The sequence below is a fragment of the Platalea leucorodia genome, assembly GCF_965183815.1.
Source record: "Platalea leucorodia genome assembly, chromosome: 7".
In the NCBI taxonomy this organism is placed as follows: Eukaryota; Metazoa; Chordata; class Aves; order Pelecaniformes; family Threskiornithidae; genus Platalea; species Platalea leucorodia.
The window spans coordinates 7059628-7082994 of NC_138829.1; the positions used below are offsets into that span (position 1 = coordinate 7059628).

General features: G+C 44.3%; 2 protein-coding genes across 2 annotated transcripts in view; one reads left to right on the top strand and one right to left on the bottom strand.

The window, feature by feature from the left end:
* PCNX4 (pecanex 4) overlaps window positions 1–2222 on the top strand; it is a 19701-nt gene extending 17479 nt beyond the window's left edge. Inside the window, exons 13-14 of the mRNA XM_082318241.1 lie at window positions 735–935; window positions 1686–2222. The gene's annotated coding sequence lies outside the window, so the exon portion shown is untranslated. The remainder of the gene's footprint in view (window positions 1–734; window positions 936–1685) is intronic.
* Window positions 1290–22322, bottom strand: DHRS7 (dehydrogenase/reductase 7). The gene is made up of 7 exons (XM_082318240.1): window positions 22106–22322; window positions 17003–17155; window positions 10807–10913; window positions 9562–9801; window positions 3923–4045; window positions 2232–2447; window positions 1290–1492 (listed from the first exon to the last, which is right to left on the bottom strand). Exons 1-7 carry the CDS (start codon window positions 22239–22241, stop codon window positions 1457–1459), a joined length of 1011 nt encoding a protein of 336 aa, XP_082174366.1. The 5' UTR covers window positions 22242–22322; the 3' UTR covers window positions 1290–1456.
* Window positions 22323–23367: the final 1045 nt, after the last annotated feature.

The following is a 23367-nucleotide window of genomic DNA, read 5'->3' on the forward strand; positions in this document are numbered from 1 at the left end:
GAAGTGAAGTTTTCAAACAGCAAACGCTTTGTCCTTTTTGGAACAACTCTACTTTCTGCATTTTCCTTGAAGGCCAGCTTCCTCTCTGGAAGAGGTAATTTGTCGCCACCCAGTCCCTCTCCTCTCTACCGTCGCTCCTTCCCTGCTGTTCCCTTGTGCACTGGTGGCAGGAACAGCACGGTCCGGGAAGGAGGGTCTGGGTTTACACACCCAGCAGCACCTGCCCGTAGCTCAGGCCAGGGAAGCGAACTCCTCCTTGAGCAGACAGGCTTGCGCTGCTTTTGGCAGGAGAAAAAAAAGCAGAGAAACCCGGGTATAAATGGGAGCGCGAGCCTTCTGCTGTGCGCGATACTGCCAGATCGTCTGCGGGCCAGAGGACGGAAGCTGAAGCATCCTGTGAACATCATCTGCGCGTGGGGTGTATTACGAGTAGCTGCGTTTTGTCACGCAGGCTTACTGCTGCCTTGAGCTGTGGTTTAGTGAAACGTGCTCTAGGAGCTGGCGTGTTAGCGGGCGGAATGAACCTTCCCTTCTTCCAGAACAGCACGGGAGCAGACGCTTGTCGTCATTTCATCAGTCTTTTTTTTTCCCAGACAGCAGTTTCCATCTTTGTTAAATGTCACGTTAAAAACGTCACTCTTTGCTATGGCTGGAAAGTTTCAATAATTTATAAATGGGTTGTTATTCTTTTACTACCACTCAATATTATAAGTAAGAATTTTTTTCTTAACTAGGTAGCGTGTGGCCTGAGGTACATCCAAACATTTCTGAGCTTGTCAGCACGGAGGAGTTACTGCTAGAGAGGTGCTCCTGGCTAATGGTTGAATTGGGTGTCCGTGGGATGGGAAATGGGTTAACAAGTACAGTCCTTGGTGCCTCCTGGCTGTTGCTGCCCAGCCCTCAAGATTAAGTACTTCTAAACCTTGTGCCAGAAGGTAAGGGATTTAGCCCTAAGTACGCACAATGATGACACACATTTTGCTCTCAGAGCACGTGATGATGAAATAGAACCTCTTTTTCCCAAAGGAACACTTCACACAGACTGTACCTCCTTACCCTTTATACCACAAGCTTCTACTTGTTTGGGTTTTTTTTTCCTCAACATCCATTAGGAATGAAAGTGAGGGAAACAGGATCCTGGGGGTATATAATTTTTAGCCTGCTCACCAAGTATTTGCCGATGTCATAGCAGCAGAAAAATAAAATAATAGCACCTCACCTCTTCTGTCTCAATTCTGTAAGCTTAAAAATTCAGCCTATGGGAGTTTGGCATGAAACAGGTATGTTTAGAAAGTGATTTTTATTTAGTCAAGTGTGTATACAGCTTCATAGATTTGTCAAGTTACATGATGACAAAGGTACAACAGATGATAAAAAAAAGCTTTTGTTTGCAGTCACGCAAATATGAAAAAGTTTCTCAGCCTTAGCACAAGCAGGACTTTGTACACGCTTGTCCTTACTTCTTCTTTCTTGAGTACGAGACATCGGCGTCCTGGAGTGAGAGTACATTAAATCAGTATTTCCCCCCCTTACTTAAGTCCTTCACCCACAGTGTTCTTTTGCTTAAAACAGCTTGTAACAGCGAGCAGTTACAGCGTGGCAATAGGAAGTTTTAAGTTGCATGTGCCACCCTTATTTTTGCATTTCCTGCTTTTGGAAAATTAACTTTTTTTTTTTTAATCAAGTTCAACAAAACCACAGTCAGAAAAAGACTGCAAGAACAGAGCACTGCACTGCACATCTGCCTTCTGGGAAGTGAAGGCGAGTGAAGAGCCCCAACAGACAGCAGTATTCCTTAGCGTAATTCGGGGAGGTGCTCGGATTACCTGCCTGATAGAAAAGCTAGACACAACCAAGGGAGAGATTTTCAACAGCCTTAATTCCAAGCTGCATTAATAATCTACGCTGGTGACTTATAGCTCAGCTCTGCGTTAATGCCGAGTTCTGAACTCGCAGCCCGTGTGATGGAGATGAGAGCAGACCTGTGGCACTACCGGACGCGCTGACTGCCCCGTTCCGGGATGCGACCACGCTGCAGGAGTCTAGACAGCCAGGCAGGCAGCGATGGAGCCCGGCCTGGCGTCAGCTGCTAGGAAAGCGAGGGGGGGGGAAAGGAAACGGATCCAAAATGCAATCCCAACATTCCTGTGGCTAAAGAGTCTGTCAGCAGAGTAAAAAAAAAAAATAAATAAATAAAAACAAGGAAGCGGAGGAGAGAGGAACAAACTTACCACTCCGCTCTTGAAGTTCTGTATCCTCTTCTTGCCCATTTTGTTCATCAGCCACCAAGCCCAAGTGGGTGCATACTGCCAGAGGTAGCAGACGGCCAGGTAGGGGTGGTCGCTGATCCAAGCCTCCTTCAGGTCGTTGGCTGCGCTCACCAGGGTGAGCCGGACGCAGCGGTCGGTTGGCATCTTGTGGGACTGATCGCCGCTGTTCTCTATGGACTGGAGGGGAGAGGGAGCGAGGAGGGATTAGAACTGGTTTGTGGGAGAGAAAGGGCCAGGCTGTGCGCGACAGACATCCTCCTCCCAGTTTCTACACCATGCACAGGGAGAACAACCCAGCCGGTACAGCAGAGGTGGGCTGGGGAACCTGCCCCTCGCTCTGCTAATCCTCTAGTGTTCGCTGCAGGAACACTTGCCACCTTCAGCGCACGTGCTTAAGTAAAGCACCCTTTTAATCAAGGCCTCGATTGATGCGTCAAAGGAGGTTAAAAAAAAATGGATCTCCAAACTCTGTCCTGCTTCAGCATGGCTTCTACTTTATTGTGAAACAGATCTATCAGAACAAGTTACCCGTTCCGCAGCTGAGGGCTCTGAGAAATGAGAACCTTCCTGTTCCCAGCTGCCTACCCCATTACATGCTACAAGTTACTCAGTAACCAAGTGAAAGGTGAGGCCACATTCCCCCTTAACGTAAATATTCCTGCCAGCTCTGCTCTGTAGGCACCCATCTCGAGCAAGAGAAAAGCACCAGGCTGCTTCAGTGGCCAGGATGTCCAAAATCTCGTTCACGTGTTATCACTTAGTGAATGTAAGCCACAGTCCTGTGAATTTATACGCATTTCATTCCAGCAATAAGACACTGCTCTATCCATCTCTTCTTCTATTTCCCAGAGCAAAAGCAATTCTGGCCTAGACTCAGCCTTCCTCCTAGGTCTTTTGCCATGCTGAAATCGGAGGAATTTGTTTTGCAAGCTTCCCAGATTGCTCAAAAAGTACATCTTTTCTTTCATGGAAATATGAAGTTTTGCAAGCCAAAAATCCTTTCAGAACTTGATTCAACAATGGGAGATTTCCCCCCACCACACACACTGGTGGGTTATCCTGAGCTTTACATCGATTGAATTTAGGACAGATACATTTTGCTGTATCATAGTAACAATTTTTGCCAGCTGCTTTGTCAGACAGCCTTTATTAAAAGCAATTGTGCAGTTGGAAGGGTTTGCCTTTTCTCCTTGAACAATCGCTAACAGGAAAAGAATGCATGCCTCGCGTCAGCTGACCCCAGCGGCTTTGCCAACAACAGCGTCAACCGAACAGGGGCCATCGTGACTAGGGCAAACAAAAAGCTACCTGCGCAGAAAGGATGGTATTTTGCATGCAGAATTCCGTCCAGAAAATCCTGGCCTTTCCCCCAAAAGTGCAGCAGCGTGGCTGTGCAGTAAATTTTATTAGACTTGGACTGTATGTGATGGAAGAGAGAAGGCATAACAATTCTCAAACCTTATTTTCATTTGATACGGACTTGATACCACAAAGAATTACAAGGCTATACATAGTTCTGCACCAATCAAAGCATTTCATGGTAGGAAGATGAGGTTAGTGTTTGCTAGGAGGAGAAAAAGAAAACCATGAAAGGATCACTGGGCCTGCAGCAAAAGTTGGATTTATCACAGAGAACAGAATCGAGTCCTTACCTTTGCGAGATTCTCCGTAAATACATTTTGTATGATCTTAGACTGTACAGGCCCTGGGCATATGTTGATAATGCTTATCTCAGGGTAGTCAGTCAGCTCAGTCCGAAGAGAATTAAAAAAACCCTAGAAGAAAAGACTAGAATGTAATCGTCCTTTGCCATATTTCCTCACACAAGTAAGGTTTAACTGACTACATATTTTCATTCTAATTGTATGCTGTAAAGATAACGGTATTCCACTAAAAGCAATTCCTACTACTTTGACTTTTCACATTCAACGGCTAATTTAAAATTTTATCTGCAATTATAGACACGAATATATAAGTCGCTGAGGAATCTATCCTTGACTGCTCAAATACACAATAATTTCTCTGAACTACGGCCAGATTCTGCTGTCTCTGTACAGAGGATGAGCCTCACTGTTTTGGTAGTGGTAGTGCCACCAATCGTAAGAACTGCAGTATCGTGGAAATTATCTTTTGCAGGTGAACTGCTCCTTGTGGTGACATTAAAGATCCTAAGTTGTTTCTGTTGAGTAAGTGGCACTGGTTATATATATAAGGAGATGATAAACTTTTCAGCATATTAAGTCAAAGGTGCACCCTGCCATTTTAGGGGGTAATTCTGCACCACTGAATTCAATACAGAGTTTGAAATTTGCATCCACATAGATACAAATCTCATTTCAGCCCAGGAATATGCTACCAGTGTATGTAAGTTAAACTACAATTACAAAAGCTGCAAGTATTTCTTTTCTTTAAGCTAACAGGATACAAGGTTTTTTAATCTCTGTAGCAACTCACATTTAGACAGCAACTATTATGGGGAACGTGATCAATTCAGGAAGGTGCTTCCTACCAAAGTTGCTGGTCAAGGCACTGTAGAGCTGTGATTTAGCAAACACCACATCATGTCTTATCTTTGACCTGGTTAACAACAGTTCCCTGTATTTATGCTAACATGTAATTTTGTGCCACCAGAGAGACAGAGTGAGCACAGGCTGATAAACTTCTCCCACTGTAGTAAAAATTCATAATTTGTACTCCCATCCAGCTTAGGAAGAGGGCTGGCTGACCCAGAGCTCTGAACTGAATTGCAACACAGGGCTAAAAAAGAAAAAAAATCGGTCAGATAGGCTCCTGCGATGACACAGTCCCCCAGTCAACTGGGGCAATCCAGCAATGAGGTACACACCTATGACCAAGAACACAGGCTCCAATTTCCCAATTGCTGGTGACTAATTCCAGCATATAGATTGCATACGGGCTTTGCAGTGATGTTCTGTAAAAGCACTGACCACGTATTTCAAGTTATAAGTACCTGCAGGCCCCATAACCAGTATCAGATCTTCACAGCATGTTATCAAAGCCTGGAGATGTGTAACTTCTAGAGGAGTAAGTTCTAACATAAAGACACTTATATGCCCAGAAGTCTGCTTCTGGACACATCGGGAAGCATCTCAGATCTGCCAACCACCCAGTTCTTTCGGACCAAAAACCCGGGCCCTCCCTTAGATTACCTCCTGCCCTGACAGGAGCCTCCTTCGCCCCGGTGCGCGCCTTCAGATGTGGCACCGACACGCCCGTGCTTTATCCACCGCTCTAAGCTCATGCGACAGCCCAGACCTGCACTTTCCACATCCCCTCCTTTCCCCAAGGGGTCCTGAGCCCACTTATCTCAGAAAAGCTCCTTAACCCCCAAGCTGCGCAGTCCTGTCACAAAAGTTGTGCCATCAGTCCAGCTGAGGAAAAAGTAACAAGTAAAAAGACACTAGACCCCCAAGGGGAGAAGGTGGCAGCATGTCATGAGCATGGCTGCTTGGGTGAGGGGATGATGTGCTCCTCGTTCACATCAGTGCTTTGTATCCTGTTCACTCAGCAACTACTGGAAGTCCAGGCTCTCCTAGAAACACAGCCTGAACAGCAGCCGACGCAGCTGTCTTCCCTCCTTTGGGCAATCGGTAGGTACTCCATCAACACCGAACTGCGTGAGCAGGACTAAGCCAGAGCCCTCCCAGCCCACACTCACTTTTCAATCCCTGGTGACTTAGTGAGGAACAGAACTGACTCCAGTTTTGCCTGAAGGAGACAAACTCAAGGTGTACTTCCAGAAGTCAAGGAGGTGGAAGGGTGTGTGTCTGGGAACGCTGCGATAGAAAGGAAGCCAGAAACATTGCTCGGTCACTTGTGACAAAGCACCTACACCAGCTTAAATGCTAGGAGGCTTCTGGGATACAAATTCTACCTAGAAATGGGCACCTGCCCGCAGTCCTGAGCAGCCACGTGAAGGCACACAACAGTAGCCAGCTCTGTAGGCAACTTCAGGCACCTCACTGCAGAGGGCACTGGCTCTGGCACCCTCCACTCTCAGACTGCTGCTTCTCTCCCCAAGTATTACAAAGGGAGCCCTGCTGACCCGGGCAAGCTGCGAGGTACCAGAAGCCGAGCGTTGGTCCAGTGAGCTTATGTTATCTTTGATCCTGTCCACACAGTAGCCGACCACAGGGCTGCTGCGGCTTTTTTCAGAGTGCTGTTTGAGTAGCGCTGTCAACGTCAGTGCTACTTCATTAAAGGGCCGCACAGCCTGTAAACATGAAATGCGCGTAGCCAGAGAGCATAGCGAGCTCCTGTTTCTGCTCTGTGGCCATTCTGCTATCCCCCTCCGTCTCAAGGGGTTTGTGTGCCCCCTCCTCCCTAGGGCTGCAGTTCCAAGTTTTTACACCACGGAAGAGGTGCTGTCTTCACCAGCAACACAGGACAGCCAGGGCACTGGCTCAGCTGAAATCCTGGCTGACACACGCTGAACAGAGCCTCTTGGAGACCAGAGTCTTACATACTTTCAGTCCCCCCAGAGGCTCTATCTACAGTACCTACAGGTTCTCTAATTCCAGCACTTAGCTATCCAAAGGTAGGTGGTATGAAATTCCTCCACTTCCTCCCAGAAGAGAAGCTTAAAATTCCTAAGTAAGAAAAGAAAGTGCTCTCATCTTTAAATTCAGGCAGGAGCAGACCCAGATTTGGGAGCAGTAAAGGAAAGCAAGTGCCAGGGGAAGAATCTGAGTGTTCCCACCAAGCCCCGACTGAAGCCAGCTCCGACATACAGACATAGGGTGGGGGGAACAGGAACTGCTTTAAGCCATCTCTGGGCCTTTCCAGCTTAGTGACCAAATCCTAGAAGATGCTGAAGAAGACAAGGCTGAACTGACTTCTACTATGACAGAAACATTTAGAAATTCCCCTAATGACCAGAGACTGAACAGAGTAGTGGTTGCTGCTCAGTGCAGCCCATGTGCTTACTACACAAGTTCCTGATTAAGGAGCATTTTGAAGGCCACCATTTCTGATCCACTCCACATGCCACCAATGATCTGAATTACAACTAGGTGGATGGCACATGATCTCCATGAGCAGCATCACACTAGGATAGAAACCGCATTGGTCAGATGCAGACTCCTGTGGACTTGACTCATGCTCTTGCAGCACTCCCAGAACCAAAATAAAGGGTAGTTTCATCACTAAAACATTGGTATGAAGAATTCCAATTGGCATGAATCAAAGCGTGATTGTTTCAAGAACAGATTTTAATTCTTAGCAGAATTCTTTCCTTCCTCCTCCAACTGCCATTTAAAAGAAATTAAAAAAAAAAAAAAACAACCACAGAATAAGAGGAGGGACTTTTTCAAAAAGAGGTATAATTAAGATTGCAGTATTAACTGTGTCAGCTGTTAATTTAAAAAAAAAACAAACCATAATAGATTAAATATGTGAGCCTATCTGACATGAATTAATAACTGGTGGCCAAAATGCAATCTGCATTTCACAAAGATCTTCGAGTACAAGCTGATACATGCTGGGAAAACAGAACAGGAAAAACATCGCTTTAGGCTTCATCTTATTTTTCCCCTACCCTCTCTCTAGCCATTTCTTCTTGGTCACCGTCAGAGATGGGCTGCTGGGGTATCTGCAGAGGACTGCCATTCCTACAGACTTCCTTTACCTGAACCGTACCGGTGAAGTTTGATATTTCAAAAAAGCTTTTCTAGTTTTTCAGGGTTTCATGCCCACACCTAGCCATAACTCCAGACTGATAAGAGACTCTCAGACAAAGTCTTTTCGAAATCTATATTGCAAATCACATGTTTTAACGCCTGCAATTAGTATTCACAGAATTACTGTGAAAGAAACAAGAAAGGAGGTTTGGAGCCCGGCCTGGTTATTGAGCAGAGGTAGAAGCTAACAAAGATATAAGGAGTTCAGTTAGTTTACTAAAATTTCTGAATTAACTAAAAATAAGCTCTCTCTTTAAAGCTTCTTTCATGTTCGTGGTCTTAACATGAGATTAAGCATTCTGAAAATTTTTAAAGCAACACGTGAATTCCTTGTGCTCTGCAAGTAATCAGCCATGCTCAGACCAACGACACCACACCCAAAAGATAATTCAACTGAAAGAACACTTAATAAAGGAGTATAAAGGGAATTCATGCTTCTGCTCATTGCATTCTTCTCATTTAAATCTACTAGACTTAAACCAAAAGCTGGCCTCTAATGGGCAATTTCATCGCTGCCACTCAAATGCAGAGCAGCAGGTCTCTCCCCATCACTAACTGAAAACCTTTTATTAGCAGAGGCCTGTCACCGTCTTCTACATCTTCATTCTTTCAAGTGTCTAGTGGCTTTGCAGTGTCAGCCACTTGTTACATTTTTGTTGTTGTTAGTCAAATTGTCAAGAAGATATTGATCCCATAGCTCAAGCAGTTATTTACCCTGTTTATGTGCTTAAATCCAGCAGGGCGTAAGAAGGTGCTGTTTTTTTAAATCATCACTGAGCACAGCTGAAGTTTATTTTACTGAGATCAAAGTGTACATTAGCAGAAAGTCAAACAGTGGTGAAAGACAAATATGTCTAAATAAATTTACTAGTTAAACAAATGATTCCTCAATGATGCAGGCTTTCTTTTTTCCCCAGATACTTTTCTAAGCTCTTCTTTTATGTTTTTCTACACAAGTGAGACTACTTTCAAAAACTCTTTCCAAGCAATACTGGGAGTTAAGTGTTACACAGAAGATACTTCCTAAGATACTATGAGCTGCCAGTGCTTCACATCACAGCAAGATTCAGAACTGCTGGGAAGGCTCGTTCAGATGTTCCCAGCGAGATCAGGAATTCTCATTTCTGAGTAGTCTGCTTTACCACTCACTGTTCTCACTTTACGGTCCTAAAGATTTCCTGTAGCCTTAAAACTCTCACCAGTGACTTTTCCCCCCCCAACTGAACTAAGATGAGAACATTAGGGCTTCTATGCCACAGAAAAATCCTCTGATTTAGGTATTCCTTCATCTGAAGGCCAGAGGCTAAGGTCTAGCGTTTCACATTGGAAGTTAACTACACAGTGGTTGGGACCAACTAAGATGGCATTTGAATTTTAGTCAGGAAAATAAATGTACACTGGGAGCTGAGATATTTCACGTTTCAGAGCAAATTAATTTTAAAGGACTTTCAAAACCTGAGGAAGCTACATATTCTGTGTGCAATTTCAGGTGAGACTTGCTTTCTGCACAGAATAAAGTCCTCTGCTACAGTACTAACTGCTGCTGGTCTATTACACAACAAGACTTAATTAATCTCAGAAATTTAACTTACCTGCAGAGCGTGCTTGCTGGCACAGTACCCAGAGGCAAGAGGAGCTCCCATGATACCCATCACACTGCTGACAGTAACAATCTTTCCTTTTTTCCTTTGGATCATGTGATTCAGGACATGTTTTGTTAAAGAGATGGTACCTAGGTAGTTGAGTTCCATTATGGCACTGTAGACATCCAGGTTTGTATCCACAAACAGAGAGCGTTGGGAACGTCCACCGTTGTTGACCAAAACATCAATCTCAGGAAAGATACAACGATAAATTAATATAACACATTTTCTTTAATATTTGCACTTCCTCAGGCAATTGTTAACTGACTATTCTCTCCCCTCTAGCGTCATCTCTGCCCTACACAAGTAAGATGTCTCAGCTGCTGAAGTTTCAGCAGTTGCTCTCCCCCACTAGACTTCCCCTTTGAATTGAAGGCTGGCTAATTTTGAGCTGAGTCAACAAACAGGAATACAGTGTTTGATGCCAAACAAGGTTAACCCCGAGTACAGGAACACTGGTGGCTGCAAAGTTGTTTTCCCACACAATGTTTTTTTTTAACTCTATCACCCTGTAGCACATAACACTTAATACTCAGGTCCTGCAAGGTAACCTCTGAAAATACCTTTTGTGCAAAACCAGAAACCAGCTAGAGTAAAGAACAGAAGAAACAAATCTGTTACCAATAATTTCACTGTGAAACCAAAACATGAAGGGACTAAAGGCTTAGCTTGAAGCTTTGCACATTGTACTTAACATTAGTTACACCTGACTGCTATTTTCTTAACTCCATACTCTGGACTAGCAAACTAGAAAACTATGCACAGAACAAGGAAAACAATTGTGCCTGGTGTCCAGTTTTGTCCCATATGGCTCTGAACCCAAATTCCATGCATTACTGAAACTACAAAATAAAGGTTCTGACTTTCATACACAATTCTAAGCCCTAAATATACAGCTGAGGATTGTTCCAGTTGGTCCAGAAATTCAGTGACATCAAGCAAGTGAATTTTTAGTTCTTGGTAATGACCAGTGATTATTTTTTCATTGCGGCATCTCTGTAAAGCCTGCTGAAACCCAGAAGCAAGCAACAGAAGGGATGAGAATTCAGGTACTTTTTGGCAAGTTTAATATTGAAACTTAGGAAAGGTGTAGACACTGGCGAATTTATCATATGATAGAATAAAAGTGAAATACAAATATAAATGCAGGGATAGGAGATGGAGAAGAAATTTAACCCCAGAAGCACACCTTACCTTGCCAAAATACTTAAGAACATTGTTGGTTGCAGCTTCATGAGAGCTTCTATCAGTCAAGTCAAGACGCAGGACAAGGATATCCTTTTCACTCAAGTTGCTAATCTCTAAAAACAACGATAAAATGAACGGGAACCAATAAGATTGCCGACATAGCAATTGTGGGAAAGGTAATCTGCTTTTAAACACCAAATTTTCACTAAAAAGACACCAAGAAACCATAACATTAAGTTGAAAATAAAATGCTTGCTTTGTTTTCATCTTCATCTCCACTTTTTAAATCTGTTCCTATTAAGTCTTTCTTTTCTCATCATTATGTTTTTGCTTATGAAAAGCTTGACTTTATTAAATGGGCTTGTGTAGCACAATACAGATAATTCAAGTCTCCAAATACATTGCAATAGTTGGGAATAACGTGCAACAGGATTATTTGATACTGAAATTTTTCACTGAGCCATTCAGAAGCGCAGTGTATTGACAGCATTGACACTTTGCTCGTATGTTAACTGGCCAAGTATTCCTGACAATAGGACTAGTACAATTTAGACACAAAACACAACATATATCCATGAGTAGCTACAAGGCAAAGTCTGGAGAAGTTAGATTATTGGGAGATTATTGGAGGAGGCAGAAGGAGAAGCGTTTTGTGTAACTGACAGCTTTTAATAGATCCACCTCCTGAAATAACTCAGCTGTCATCCAGTTCAAGCCTTCACATTGAGTGTCTCTACCACCGTCTCTTCAGAGCAACTGACTTTTTTCACAGAAAGTATTTCTTGAGCAGTGATTTGTTACCCTGGGGTTTTGGGGCAGATGACTCACAAAAATAAAATCTTCAATGATGATCTCTTCAGGTTTTTTGGGTTTTTCTAACTACATATAACATGATTTTTTTACCTTCTTTATATTAGTTTGATAGTGCTATTTGTTTCTAAATTGATTCCTAGCCACAACTAAGTGTACCTGCTCCCCTTTAAGCAGCTGCCCTCGTTAGAGGGCCTAAGGCTCTGATTTTTTAATTACTACCTCTTCCATACACAGGTAAGGTTGAACTTTGTCTTTACAGGAGGTTACTTAAACCCCTACGTTGCCTCTTTTCAAAGGTCACTAGTATTTAGGCTACTGATTGTAGTAAACCCATCTGTCTGGTTTAAAGCTACCAGTATTTCCATGTATTGCTCCTTCCAACCTCTCCATGTGCATTTTCCCCTCCATTTCTTCCAGAAAGACAGCAGGAAAATCCATGTAGTTTAAACCACCCTCTCAGAGACACACTCTACCTCATGCTTCCTCAAGCAGATTTGTGCAGTTGAAGCCTGCTGCGGTGTGGAGTGTTTCTGCCATGGATTAACAAGACCACATGGTTAACCCAGCCAAGAAAGCTACACAGGGGAAAAGAAAAAGCAGAGGAAGAGACACAGACTGCTGATAAGGAAGGAATTGCTCTTTTATATGATGTAAGAAACTTCTGACTTCAGGAAATATCAAACCAGAGGCCTAGTTCTTGGTTTGGTGCAATCAGCAGTCCAGTCTGATTTCCACCCTCCAAAGCACTCAGACCATACATCTCTATCAGCCTCCTTACTTCTTTTCTAGGGTGAGGAATCCTTGTCTAGTCACTCCTCAGGCAGCTTTTACAAAACTTCAAACATTCTTGTTACCCTTTTTCTTCTACCGTCCACCCATCCCCTTGTTTTTCTGGCAGATGACTAGAACTGTGCAGTGTCAAAGGCATGTGCATGTCCCAATTTATATACTGTTGGAATGATGTTCTCCATTCCTTTTACTACTAATAACCCCTAAGATTCCGCTTCCTTTTTTGCTGGCTACCAAACTGATGTTTTTAAGGGAACAATAATGATAACCCAGAAAAACACTTGCTCCCAAGTGGGAGACCTCAGTTTAGGGCTCATCATCTTACACAACTGCTAACACACATTAGTTAACACCCTTTAGTGAAGAGCCTCCAGCTACAAAGTGAATTGCACACAGCCACCAGCATTCAGATGCAATCTGAAACTGAGCGCTCAAAGCTCAGTCTACCCAGAAGAAAGGCCATTTTCAGAAAGCTGTGTGTTTTCTGGAGGTCTTTCTGGAAGTCTCCTTACATCGCAGCTTTACACTGCATGGCTTCTTGTCAGGATCAAAGTGCTCAACCACCAAGCAGCAGGTCTTCTGACAGACATTTTCCTATCAAGCAATCAGGGGCTGCCTCTTCCTTGTTGATAGTTCATTAAGTTTTAAGTTACTTTTTAACTAAAACATGGTTACAATCACCCAAAGCCAACTTGTTTTTTGAAAGACAGCTGCATAAGTAATGCTGACTTAGCATAATATTTTGTTACGACCTCAATGTACATCTCCTTCCCTTAGGATCTTCTAGAGGATTTCAGATCATCAACTCTTTTCAATACATGTTAATCTAAGATAGCAGTTTCTTGTAACACAATAAATGCTGTCACTCAGCACAGACCCTTTATTTTCCAGCTCTTCAGCACTTCCTCTGCTAATTCTGTCTTGCACAATACCCTTTAACAGAACATGAGCTTTCAGCAGCGGCTGAAAAACATGACCTCCTGAGCTCCATTCCAACCTCAATTACTGTATAATTCTATAATTTATAGGTTGTCTGTCATTCATTTGGCCTATCTATATTTCAATCATATTTGAGCTTTGTCAAATCAAGAAACACACCCCTCATCTACTTTTTTTTTTTCCTTTTTAGGGCTTTTGAGAGAAAACAGCCTCCAGAATTACTGGTGAAATTCAACTCATGTTGCAGAGAGTGGTTGGGGGAAATACAGAAGCCACTTGCAGGAACCATGTAAGTTACACAAGTTGTTTTCTCTCCCTCCTGCAGAGAAGAGTTGAGTTAGCGTTCACATGACTCAACAGGTATTACCATAGCTTTTACGGTACTTTCCTTCTCTCTCTCTCTCTCTCTCCTTCAGCTTTTAAGCAGTGTAGAATGCATAAACGTGTATCATAGGGTGGTGTCTCTGAATTTTGAAGAAGATAAATATGCTTGCTCCTGACATTAATATGAAAATTACCTAGTTAAGTTGCTGCTGTGTATAGCATCTACAGCTGGCATGTTAAAGCCTATTAGCTCCAATTATGCCATAGAATTCAGCCAAATTCAAGTTGATGTTACATCTTGTAGCTCAATCTTAATCCATCCCACGCTACTCAAACCTTACACAATACTCTTGAACTCAATTGCAAAAAGAAAACATGCAGGTGGAAGCAGGGACAAACTGCCCAGGAAGCACGTGGACCCACCGTCCAAGCATGCAGGGATGGAATGAGGAAGATCAACACTCAGACGGAGCTGAAACTGGTGAGGAATGTGAAAGGCAACAAGGGCTTCATAGGTACAGCACCAACAAAAGGAAGACCAAAGACAGAGTGAGCTCACTGCCAAACAGGGATGGTGATGAAGTGAAGGGCACAGAAAAACATGAGGTACTCATTGCCTTCTTTGCCTTAGTCTTCACTGGCAAGATCTCCTCTCAGGTCTCCCACACTCCTGAGGCTAGACTCTGGGGGAAAGAAATACTACCAACGTCAGAGGAAGACCAAGTTTGGTACAAATTGCACATATAAGCGGGGCAATATATACATCCAAGATTTACAAGAGCTGACCAATGTCACTCATCTTTGAAAGGTACTTGGTAAGTGGAGTAACTCCGCAGTGATTTGAGGAAACCAAATGTCATGCAGCCTAACCTCAGTCCTTGGGAAAATTATGTGGCAATTCCTCCCAAAAGCAATTTCCAAGTACATGAAGGACAAGAAGGTGACTGGGAAAAGCCAGCACAGATTTAGCATGGACATACACTGCCTGGCCAACTTAATTGCTTTTTGTGATGAGATGACCGGCTCTGTGGACAATGGGAGAGCAGTGGATGTTGTTTACCTTGACTATGTAGCTTTCTATGTTGTCTTCCATAGCATCCTTGAAGCTATATTGGGGAAATATGAGGCGTCTAGATGAGTGGATTACAATTGCATGTGAAAAGCAGGCTGGATCACCGGGCCCGAAGAATAGCAACCAACCATTCAAAGTCTAACTGGTGGCCAGTTATAAGTGTTATCCCTCCATGATCAATATATTTTACTATCTTATTTTACTATCTTCATTAATGACTCAGATGATGGGAAAGAACACAAGTTTTCAGCAAATTTTCAGTTAACATCAAATTCAAAGAAACAGTTGCTATGCTGGAGGGGAGGACTGCCATTCAGAGGCATCTTAACAAGCTGTAAGAACGGTATGACAAACCTCAGTAAGCTCAACAAAGTCAAATGCAAAATTTCACACCTGTGACAGAATAATGCTATGTAGCACTGCCAGCCAACATCCAAATGGCTAGGTATCAGCTCTCCAAACAAGACCGGAGGTCCTGATGGAAGGACAACAGCAAGCTGAACGTAAGTCAGCAATGAGCTCTGGCAATTACAAATGCTAGTGGGCTGCACTAGCAAGGGCAAACTGAGGGAAGTGACTTTTAAGTGCCTGCACTTCAAAACTGCACCTAGAGTACAGTGTCCAATTTTGCACGCCCCTAGTTCAAAATGAATACTGATAAAGCGGAGATAGTGTAGCACAGGGCCACTAAGATAGCTAGGGGGTCTAGCACATGTGATAATCAAGAAAAGGGGTGGAAAGCTAGGTTTACATAGCCTTGAGAAAAGAAGGATAAGAGGGGAAGGGGGCCCAGTTACTCTCTTCCACTGCTTAAGATCTGGCTATAGAAAATATGGAGTAACTGTTCCCAAAGAGTTCCAATAATCCTACCAATCTGACCTATAGTTAAAATAAAGTTCAGTAGCATATATTTGCAAAACACATGGCTACATAAGACTTTAAAGCTAGTATCTACCACAGTTAAGACATTCACAGGGTTACTTCAAGTTGGCAGAGCCAGAAATTATCTTACATAATGGTCTTACTCTTGGTTCACATCAATTGAAATAATCTTTCTGAATGTTCCTTAGCACATCGCACTCTCATACAAGTGTTGCCTGAAAAACGATATCCAGGATTATGGCTCCTGCCAGCCTATCTAGTGTTATCAGTTTTGCAATGACAACAAACGGCCACAGACGCAAATGTACTTGCATACTTTTACTGACCACTAAACATTGCGTCACCTGGCACTGGAATTTTGCCATGATTACCACTTAACCACACTGTCGTCTTATGTCCCTTTCTTCCTTTTGGAGATATCTATTTAAATGACTGCTTTTTTGAAGCATCAGAATAATAGAAATAAGGAGTCATGCATTTTTGAAGCTCCTTGACAGATTTTCATAGTAGCCTGCTGCAACTTTTAGACTTCTAGAAATGCTTAGGTGCTAAGCCAAGACAAACATTTCATTATTCACCAGCACTCATTCCAAGCAAACTGTGGACATTCTGTCAACATTACCAGGAACGAACTGTCAATGTCATAATATACTCAGTATAAAATACTGTGTACTGAGCCACAGAGGATATATAGTCTGAAAAAGACATAATGTTAATCATGTTCAAAACTTCTATTTATCAACATGAATTAACTGTCTATCCTGCTTGCTATCAAGCCAGAAAACAGGAGGGAAAAAGAGAAATGGGGAATGAAACCAGACTACTGACTCAGCAGGCATATGAAACATAACTGTAATAGTTAAACATTCCGCTTCACATTTGTTCCTCTTGATCTACAGGAGATCCTCTTTCTTGCACTTGCTCAGAACAACTTTTTCCGAACATTTCTATTCATTCCTTTTCCAAAGAGGAAAGTCAGTTGTCAGTCTGCCTGTAACATGCACAAACCTGAAGGAAGAAGACTTCTTAGTAGCGTGCAGCTACATGGTTTGGTTCTTAATAGTGTGATACCCCTCAGATTGTTTCCTCCATTCCCCACAGTATTTATTCCTTTTTCTTAATCTAATATCTTACAAGACCATTTGCAATTGATGACAAGATTTTTAGGTAACGTTGGCTTATGAAGGAACTCATAATGCAAGCCTATACAAAGGCTTCTCACTCACAAAAAGAAAATACCAGCTTCAAATGTACAGTGAAGCTATGTATAAAGTTCACCTGCACCATGAAATTTATTCTTGTGATATGTGGGTTAGTATTTCTGTGGAAACTCCATCACAGCAAGAGCAGAACTGCTCGCACAAAGTAGCAAGTTGTACTTACCAAGGCATTTCTTCTTCACTCTTTCCAGCTCATCCTCTCTTCTTGCTGAGATGACAAGCAAGGCTCCGATCTTTGACAGCTGGTAAGCCAATTCTTCTCCAATTCCACTTGAAGCTCCTGTCACCCAGACAACTCTGCCACGCAGTTCATTTTCTATCAAAAGAATCAAGACAGTAGTTCACACATCACCAAGGCTAGGATAAGCATTTAAGTCACTGCAGGGGTATAATCTGATGCTGTTTTTAAGAAATATGCTCAATTTTTTTGGCTATTACAAAATCCTGACTTCTTTATTTTTTGGTCATGTGCAGTTGTGAAATCATTCATAGCTGTTCTGTCACCACTTGAACTTTGTTCTAAGGCTAATCTGAATAAACACTGATTATCTACCTGATGGAAGAAATTTGATTGCATTTCTGCAAGCCATCCACACATAGCGTTTCCACTAACCTCATCAAAAAGGGCTTCAGAGGAAAAAGGAGAAGAGAATTCTTGGAAATGACAGGAAACAGTTACTGTATTGCAAATCCAAACAAAAGCCTAAGCAAACCTTTCCCAATAATGTTCTACCTCAAAAATGTTCCTAAGTAATTGTCGACAGAAGACAATTCTCTGAACAAAGACAGCTAAATCATAACAAACCAAATGGGTGTTCATCCACTCTGTTTCGTATCTGATGCAGATTAATTCCTGCATTGGCTGGAGTACAGTACACAGAGCTGCCAAGGTGTAAGCTCACATGTGAATTTCCCGTGTACTCGTAGCTCCTGTCCAGGCACGCTTTTTTAAACTGTAGTAAAAATAATAGCATCTTATGCCTTTTACTCCTCTGCTTATATGCCTGTTCCCCCTTGTTTGCAATCATCCCCACTCCATGATACACCTGGGTACTGGGAAAAGGCTTAGCTTTCCAGACATATCTCCAAAACCATCAAATACAACAGATGGGTCAAAATCACCCATTTAATTCTAGAACATGATTTAAGGATGAATGATCACTAACATTCTGGAAAGTGCTTAGATATATCACTGCCTAACACTTGTATGTTTTCTTCAAAATTAGTGCTAGTGAATATTAGTCTTAGTGAAAATCAAGTACTCAGAGCACTGCTGACAGGAGCTCTTCCTTCTATTTCTCAAGTTCATACAGAAGAGTATTCCAACAATGTCTAGCCAACCAAGAAAGATTTCATGGTATAATTCAAATAGAGTCAAATGCAGTTCCTAAGACTTAAAGCCAATTCTATTCTGAAAAAAGGCCAGAATAGCATTCTTCAGCTCACTGAAACCTACCCGCTCGTTTAATTTAGCAAAAGTACGTTTTCACTGCAGCCAATGGCTGGGCTGCTTTTACTTCCTGCTTACTTCAGTAATCAGTTCCTACACCACACTGTGTTTCAAATGTCTACTTTCAGCATCTTAATGACATAAAGCCCGTGAAGAGATCAGCTCCAAAACCTTCGACCCTTCTGACAAGAGCAGAGAGCACTCAAGACTATCAGAGCTCAGCTCGAGTCTGTGGGACTGGCAGTTAGTATTATTTGTCTGTTTTTAAGCTGACTGTATTTTAGTCAAAGAAAAATCCCTCCTAAACCCAAGCTTTGGTGGTGTTGGGTTGTTTGGGGTTTTTTGCTTGCTTTTAAAAACAGTAACAACAGCAGCAAAAACAGTCACTTTCCAAAGCAGAGATGTATTCTAAGGTTATGAACTTGGGAGGTAGAAAGAGGTGTTGCTGAAGTTGTAGGAATAACCACTGCATTAATCATTATACCAAACGGCTGCTGACTGTGAAGCTTATTCACACTCTTTTCCTACAGTTTTATTGCAATGTTACCAATTCATTGAATTAACTGCAAGAAACATGGGGGTTCATCTCTGCTATTACAGTTCTTTTGGCAGAAAACCTGTGTAGACACACACCACGCGAACAAAAGAACACACGGACATACTTTCAACCCTGCTTACCACACTCATCTCTTCTTGCTACTGAAAACAAATCCGCTTCCTCCTACCACTTAGTTTCCCTGTTCCCAACCTGTCTTGGCCAGCTTCACTGCAGTTATTCAGGATCTTGTTCTGTGGACAGAATAATTAGTTGAGATAAGGAAAGTTTTCCATTGATTCCTCAGTGCTGATAGTTACCAAGCACTGAGCTACTGGGAGTTAACATAATGGAAAACCTAGATCCAATGCTGTTGTAGAACAAGCATCAAACCACCAGCTTGCTCTAGAATAAATGTCCTGTTGTTACTGGAAATAAGTTTAAAAATTAAACCATGCCAAATTAAAAAATAAAAGCAGATTATACTATTACTAACCATTAACTACATGTTACAAGGCATAACAAATGAGAGGTTGAACAAAGTAGTACTGCAAGTAATTCAAGAAGTGCTTCTGCAGTTCTATTTAGGTTTTTTCCCCAATATTTTATAGCTCCTATAGCACAAGGTTGCCATATCATTTCATTCATGAAAAAAATTTGGGGTGGGGAGGTTTAAAGCAGAACATCCTTCCCACACCACTAGAGAATCACACCATTATTCCCAGTTTTAAGAGTAGGCTGTCAGATACACAGGCTTTCATACGTAAAAGGATCCTCCTTAGCTTGATATTATGCTGCCTGTGAAAAGCACACCATTTAGAGTGATTGCTGCTCAGCTAATGAAACACAACACATAAGGAAAGTCATCCAGCACCCGGTAACCCTTGTCTCCCGACCACATAAATACTTAGAAGATGGGAAGCAATCCAGCACCTCCCAATGACAAAATGCAGAAGTGAATTCTCCCTATAGAATTGAATCATTGAAAAGGAACCGATCTTGCCTATATTAAGGTCTGTCTTTGTAATTATAGTTCACAGCACAAGAGAAAGAAACATATGAGATCAGTCTGCTTGCTGGTAAGTATTTTTATCTCCAAAAACGTCAACATCCACAATAAAGTTGTAGAAGTGATAGCACAATATAATGACTGCAAGAGTGGCAGCTCTTATAACAGCTTTAAATAAAAATCAAGGTTTTTTTCCATGGGATCCACACGTTACTTACCTAGGCACACTACATTACGTGCACAATATGGGGAGGAGGAAGAGAAAAGGGGGAACATATTTAGAGAAACATCTTTTCTAGCGTTCGTTTGTCCCTTCTGCTCTCCTACCTGAACAGTTAGGATCAGCACTGTGGCACCACCATCCCACATGTATATGACTGAACTATCAGCAAAACGCCCCTTAAATGCTACCATTTCAGCTACATATTTTATTTAACTACAAGCACTGAGGCTGCAAGGCGCAGGTAGGGGGGAAACACAGCTCACCTCTTTGCAGAGCAAAGGAGCTTATGTTGACAAAATTCTGCCTGATTCTTCTTACCTTACATGTTGAAACAACCACATCAGAAAATTACTACATTGCTCTTTTTATGGGAACTTTTAGAGACTAGTAAAAAGGTTTCCAGGCTTCCAATAAGACCGAAGGATACATTCAAATAACACCATGTCTTCCTGAGAGCTCCTACATCTTGATGTGCATTGCACATAGATCCTTCAGGACAAAGTTTCAATTCTGTTTGTATTAGTCAAGATGGATCTTGTTTCTCTGCCCTGAGTCTTTCCATGATCTTTGTGAAGTCCGCACATGAAGCTTTTTTGTAGTTTTCTTACAGTAGGGGAACTACCTGATGGAGTTACTATAAAACTTTGGGCTGCATATCCAAAGAGTTACAGAAGATTGCACGCACACATTTAAATTTACTATTTCTTAGAGTTTTATTACTTGTGCATGCTTTTCTGTTCTCTTCTCCAATATATGGACTAGCACTTTTGCAGTAAGCTTCTACTGAAAGCAAAATACAGAAATATCTCAACAAGTTTGTCCTGCTCTTCTCTCAAGCCCTTCCTAATGCTGACCTTCACCCACGCCACCATCCCTACCAAATCATGGTCTCAAGCCCAAACCCTTACTCCACATTTCCCCCCCAGTCACACACTGCTGATCCGCCTTCATTCGATGCAGTTCTATCTCCCTATCTCAGCCCAACATCCCGTTTCATTTCCCACATGGGACAGGCTTGTAGTGTCCCTTGTCCCACCTTCTTTCAGATCAGCTTCTTCCCCAGAGCGGTCAGATGCCAGGAGAGCTCCCTGCTTTCACCTCAGCCACCCGCACCCAGCACAGCCCACAGCAGCCCCGAATCGCCACTGTGGGCTACGCTGAGGGAATATTCAGAAATTTGTGGCTTTTCTGATCAAAAATCTCTATTAAGCAAATAAAACCTATGATTTTTAAAGATCTTTGTCCAGAAGTAGGCAGAATTGCAGTCAAATTAGAAAGATTAACTTTTGCAAGAGTTGAAAATCCCTGTCTGACAGCATTTTATTGAACCTTTGTACCCACAGGTGTCAAAAGCAGCACCTTACAGAAAAGCGGTGTAAAGCCACAGACGGCAATCGTGTGCTGCTCCCCCCCCCGCCTCTCGGGGCACAATTCTCAGAAAAGGAAACCTATTTAACCCGAAAATTAATATTCATGTTTACTATGTTGTAAACACCTTCACCACTACCGTGAAACTGAAATCTGCTTGAGGATGTAAGAACAAACCGAAACCTCAACAGACTGCAAAGCACCTCGCCCTGGCCACCGACCCTCCTTCGAGGCCCCCCGGACCGCGGGCTCCCCGGCAGCCTCAGCACCCCGCAGGCCGATGTCAGAACTGGGCACCTGCCCAGAAATGCTGCAAAACAAATGGGTGTGGGCCAAACGAGCCAGCCCTCACCACAGACCTGCTGGAGCTGACCGCTGCTGCCAAGCTGCTCTTAGACAGCTCCTTTATTGGCATGAGGGGCACCCCGCCTTGTTGGATACGGGCAGGAAAACGATGCTTTTGGGGTTATTCTTATTGATCTCCAGCCAAGCCCGCGCGGCAGCTGCCGAGGGCTGGGTCCTGAGGCGACTTCAGCCCTGCCCTCCGCTCCTCCCCACACGCCGCCATGCCCCCTTCCCTCACGGAGCGCCCCAAACCCGCCACCGGCGACACCGCGCCCCGGACCCCCGCCGCCACCGCCACCCTCCCGGCGGTCGGCGGCTGCTGGTGGGCGGCTTTACCTGGCTTCTTCCCCCGCCACTCGGCCCACAGCAGCGTGAGGTCGCCGTCGGCCCGCAGCCAGCGGAACAGCTGCGCCAGCAGGGCCAGGAGGGCTCCGCCCGCCAGCGCCAGGCAGAGAGCGCAGCCCCACGCCATGGCGGCCCACCGCCACCCGCGCCTCCCGCCGCCCCTTTATCAGGGCCGCGGCGCGGCGGGAGCCGCCCCCGCTGCCTGAAGCCAGCGCCTGCCCCACGGCAGCGCGGCGCCGGCCTCCTCCCCGCCTCCCGCCTCCCTTTCCACCCCCTTTCCCCGCCGGGCAGGGGTGGGCAGCCCCCCCCCGCTCCGCACCGCTCCGCACCGCTCCCCCCGCCGCGGCCCGCCCCGCGGCCCTCAGGCGGCCCCGGTGGGAGCCCCGCGGCGGCCGGGCTGGGGGGTAACGCCGGGGCCGGGGCTGGCGCAGTCAAGGCTGCGGCGATAGGCGCTGGGTTTGTAGGGGAGAGGCCACGCATGTGACAGCGGGTGAAGGTCGGCTTCTGGGAGCGGGGCCCTCTTTCCTTTCCCCCCCTCGACGTGCCCCCGAGGGGAGAGGGGGCCTGCCCGCCCTGCCCTTTTCCTGCTCGCAAACAACGCTGGCCGCTGCACGTCCTGGGGCATTGGGCGAGTGTCTGGGGCGGTTTGGCTTAGGTGTTTAGAGATCAAAACCCGCTGCCCGTTATCCTGAGGGGAGTCTCACGGCTGTCCCTTGGGGACACTGGTGATTCCCCCCCGGCGGCCCCCAGCCCAGCTGCAGTCACCCCTCCGCTCCTGTCACAGGCCGTGCTGCGTCCCTTCTGCAGGAGGCGGCGGCTCGTACCGCACGGTGGAGGCCTTCCCCGCCCGGGTTTCGGCAGTAACGCTACGCTATGGCCATGCCTCCCGCTGTGCTGCCTGCTAAGGCAAACCCAGTTCTCAAATACACCCGGCTCTGGCCAATGTTTCACACCTTGGGTTTAAAGCCTGGGCTCTGAAATCAGTGGTGCTGGATACCCACAAGTACTAAAAACCCAGGGACTGCGGCATTTCTGGATATCATAAGTTGGAAGAGACCTTTAAGATCATCAAGTCCAACCATTAACCCAGCACTGCCAAGTCCACCACTAAACCATGTCCTCGAGCACCATATCTACACATCTTTTAAATACCTCCAGGGATGGGGACTCAGCCACTTCCCTGGGCAGCCTGTGCCAGGGCCTGACAGCCCTTTCGGTGAAGAAGTTTTTCCTAATATCCAACCTAAATCTGC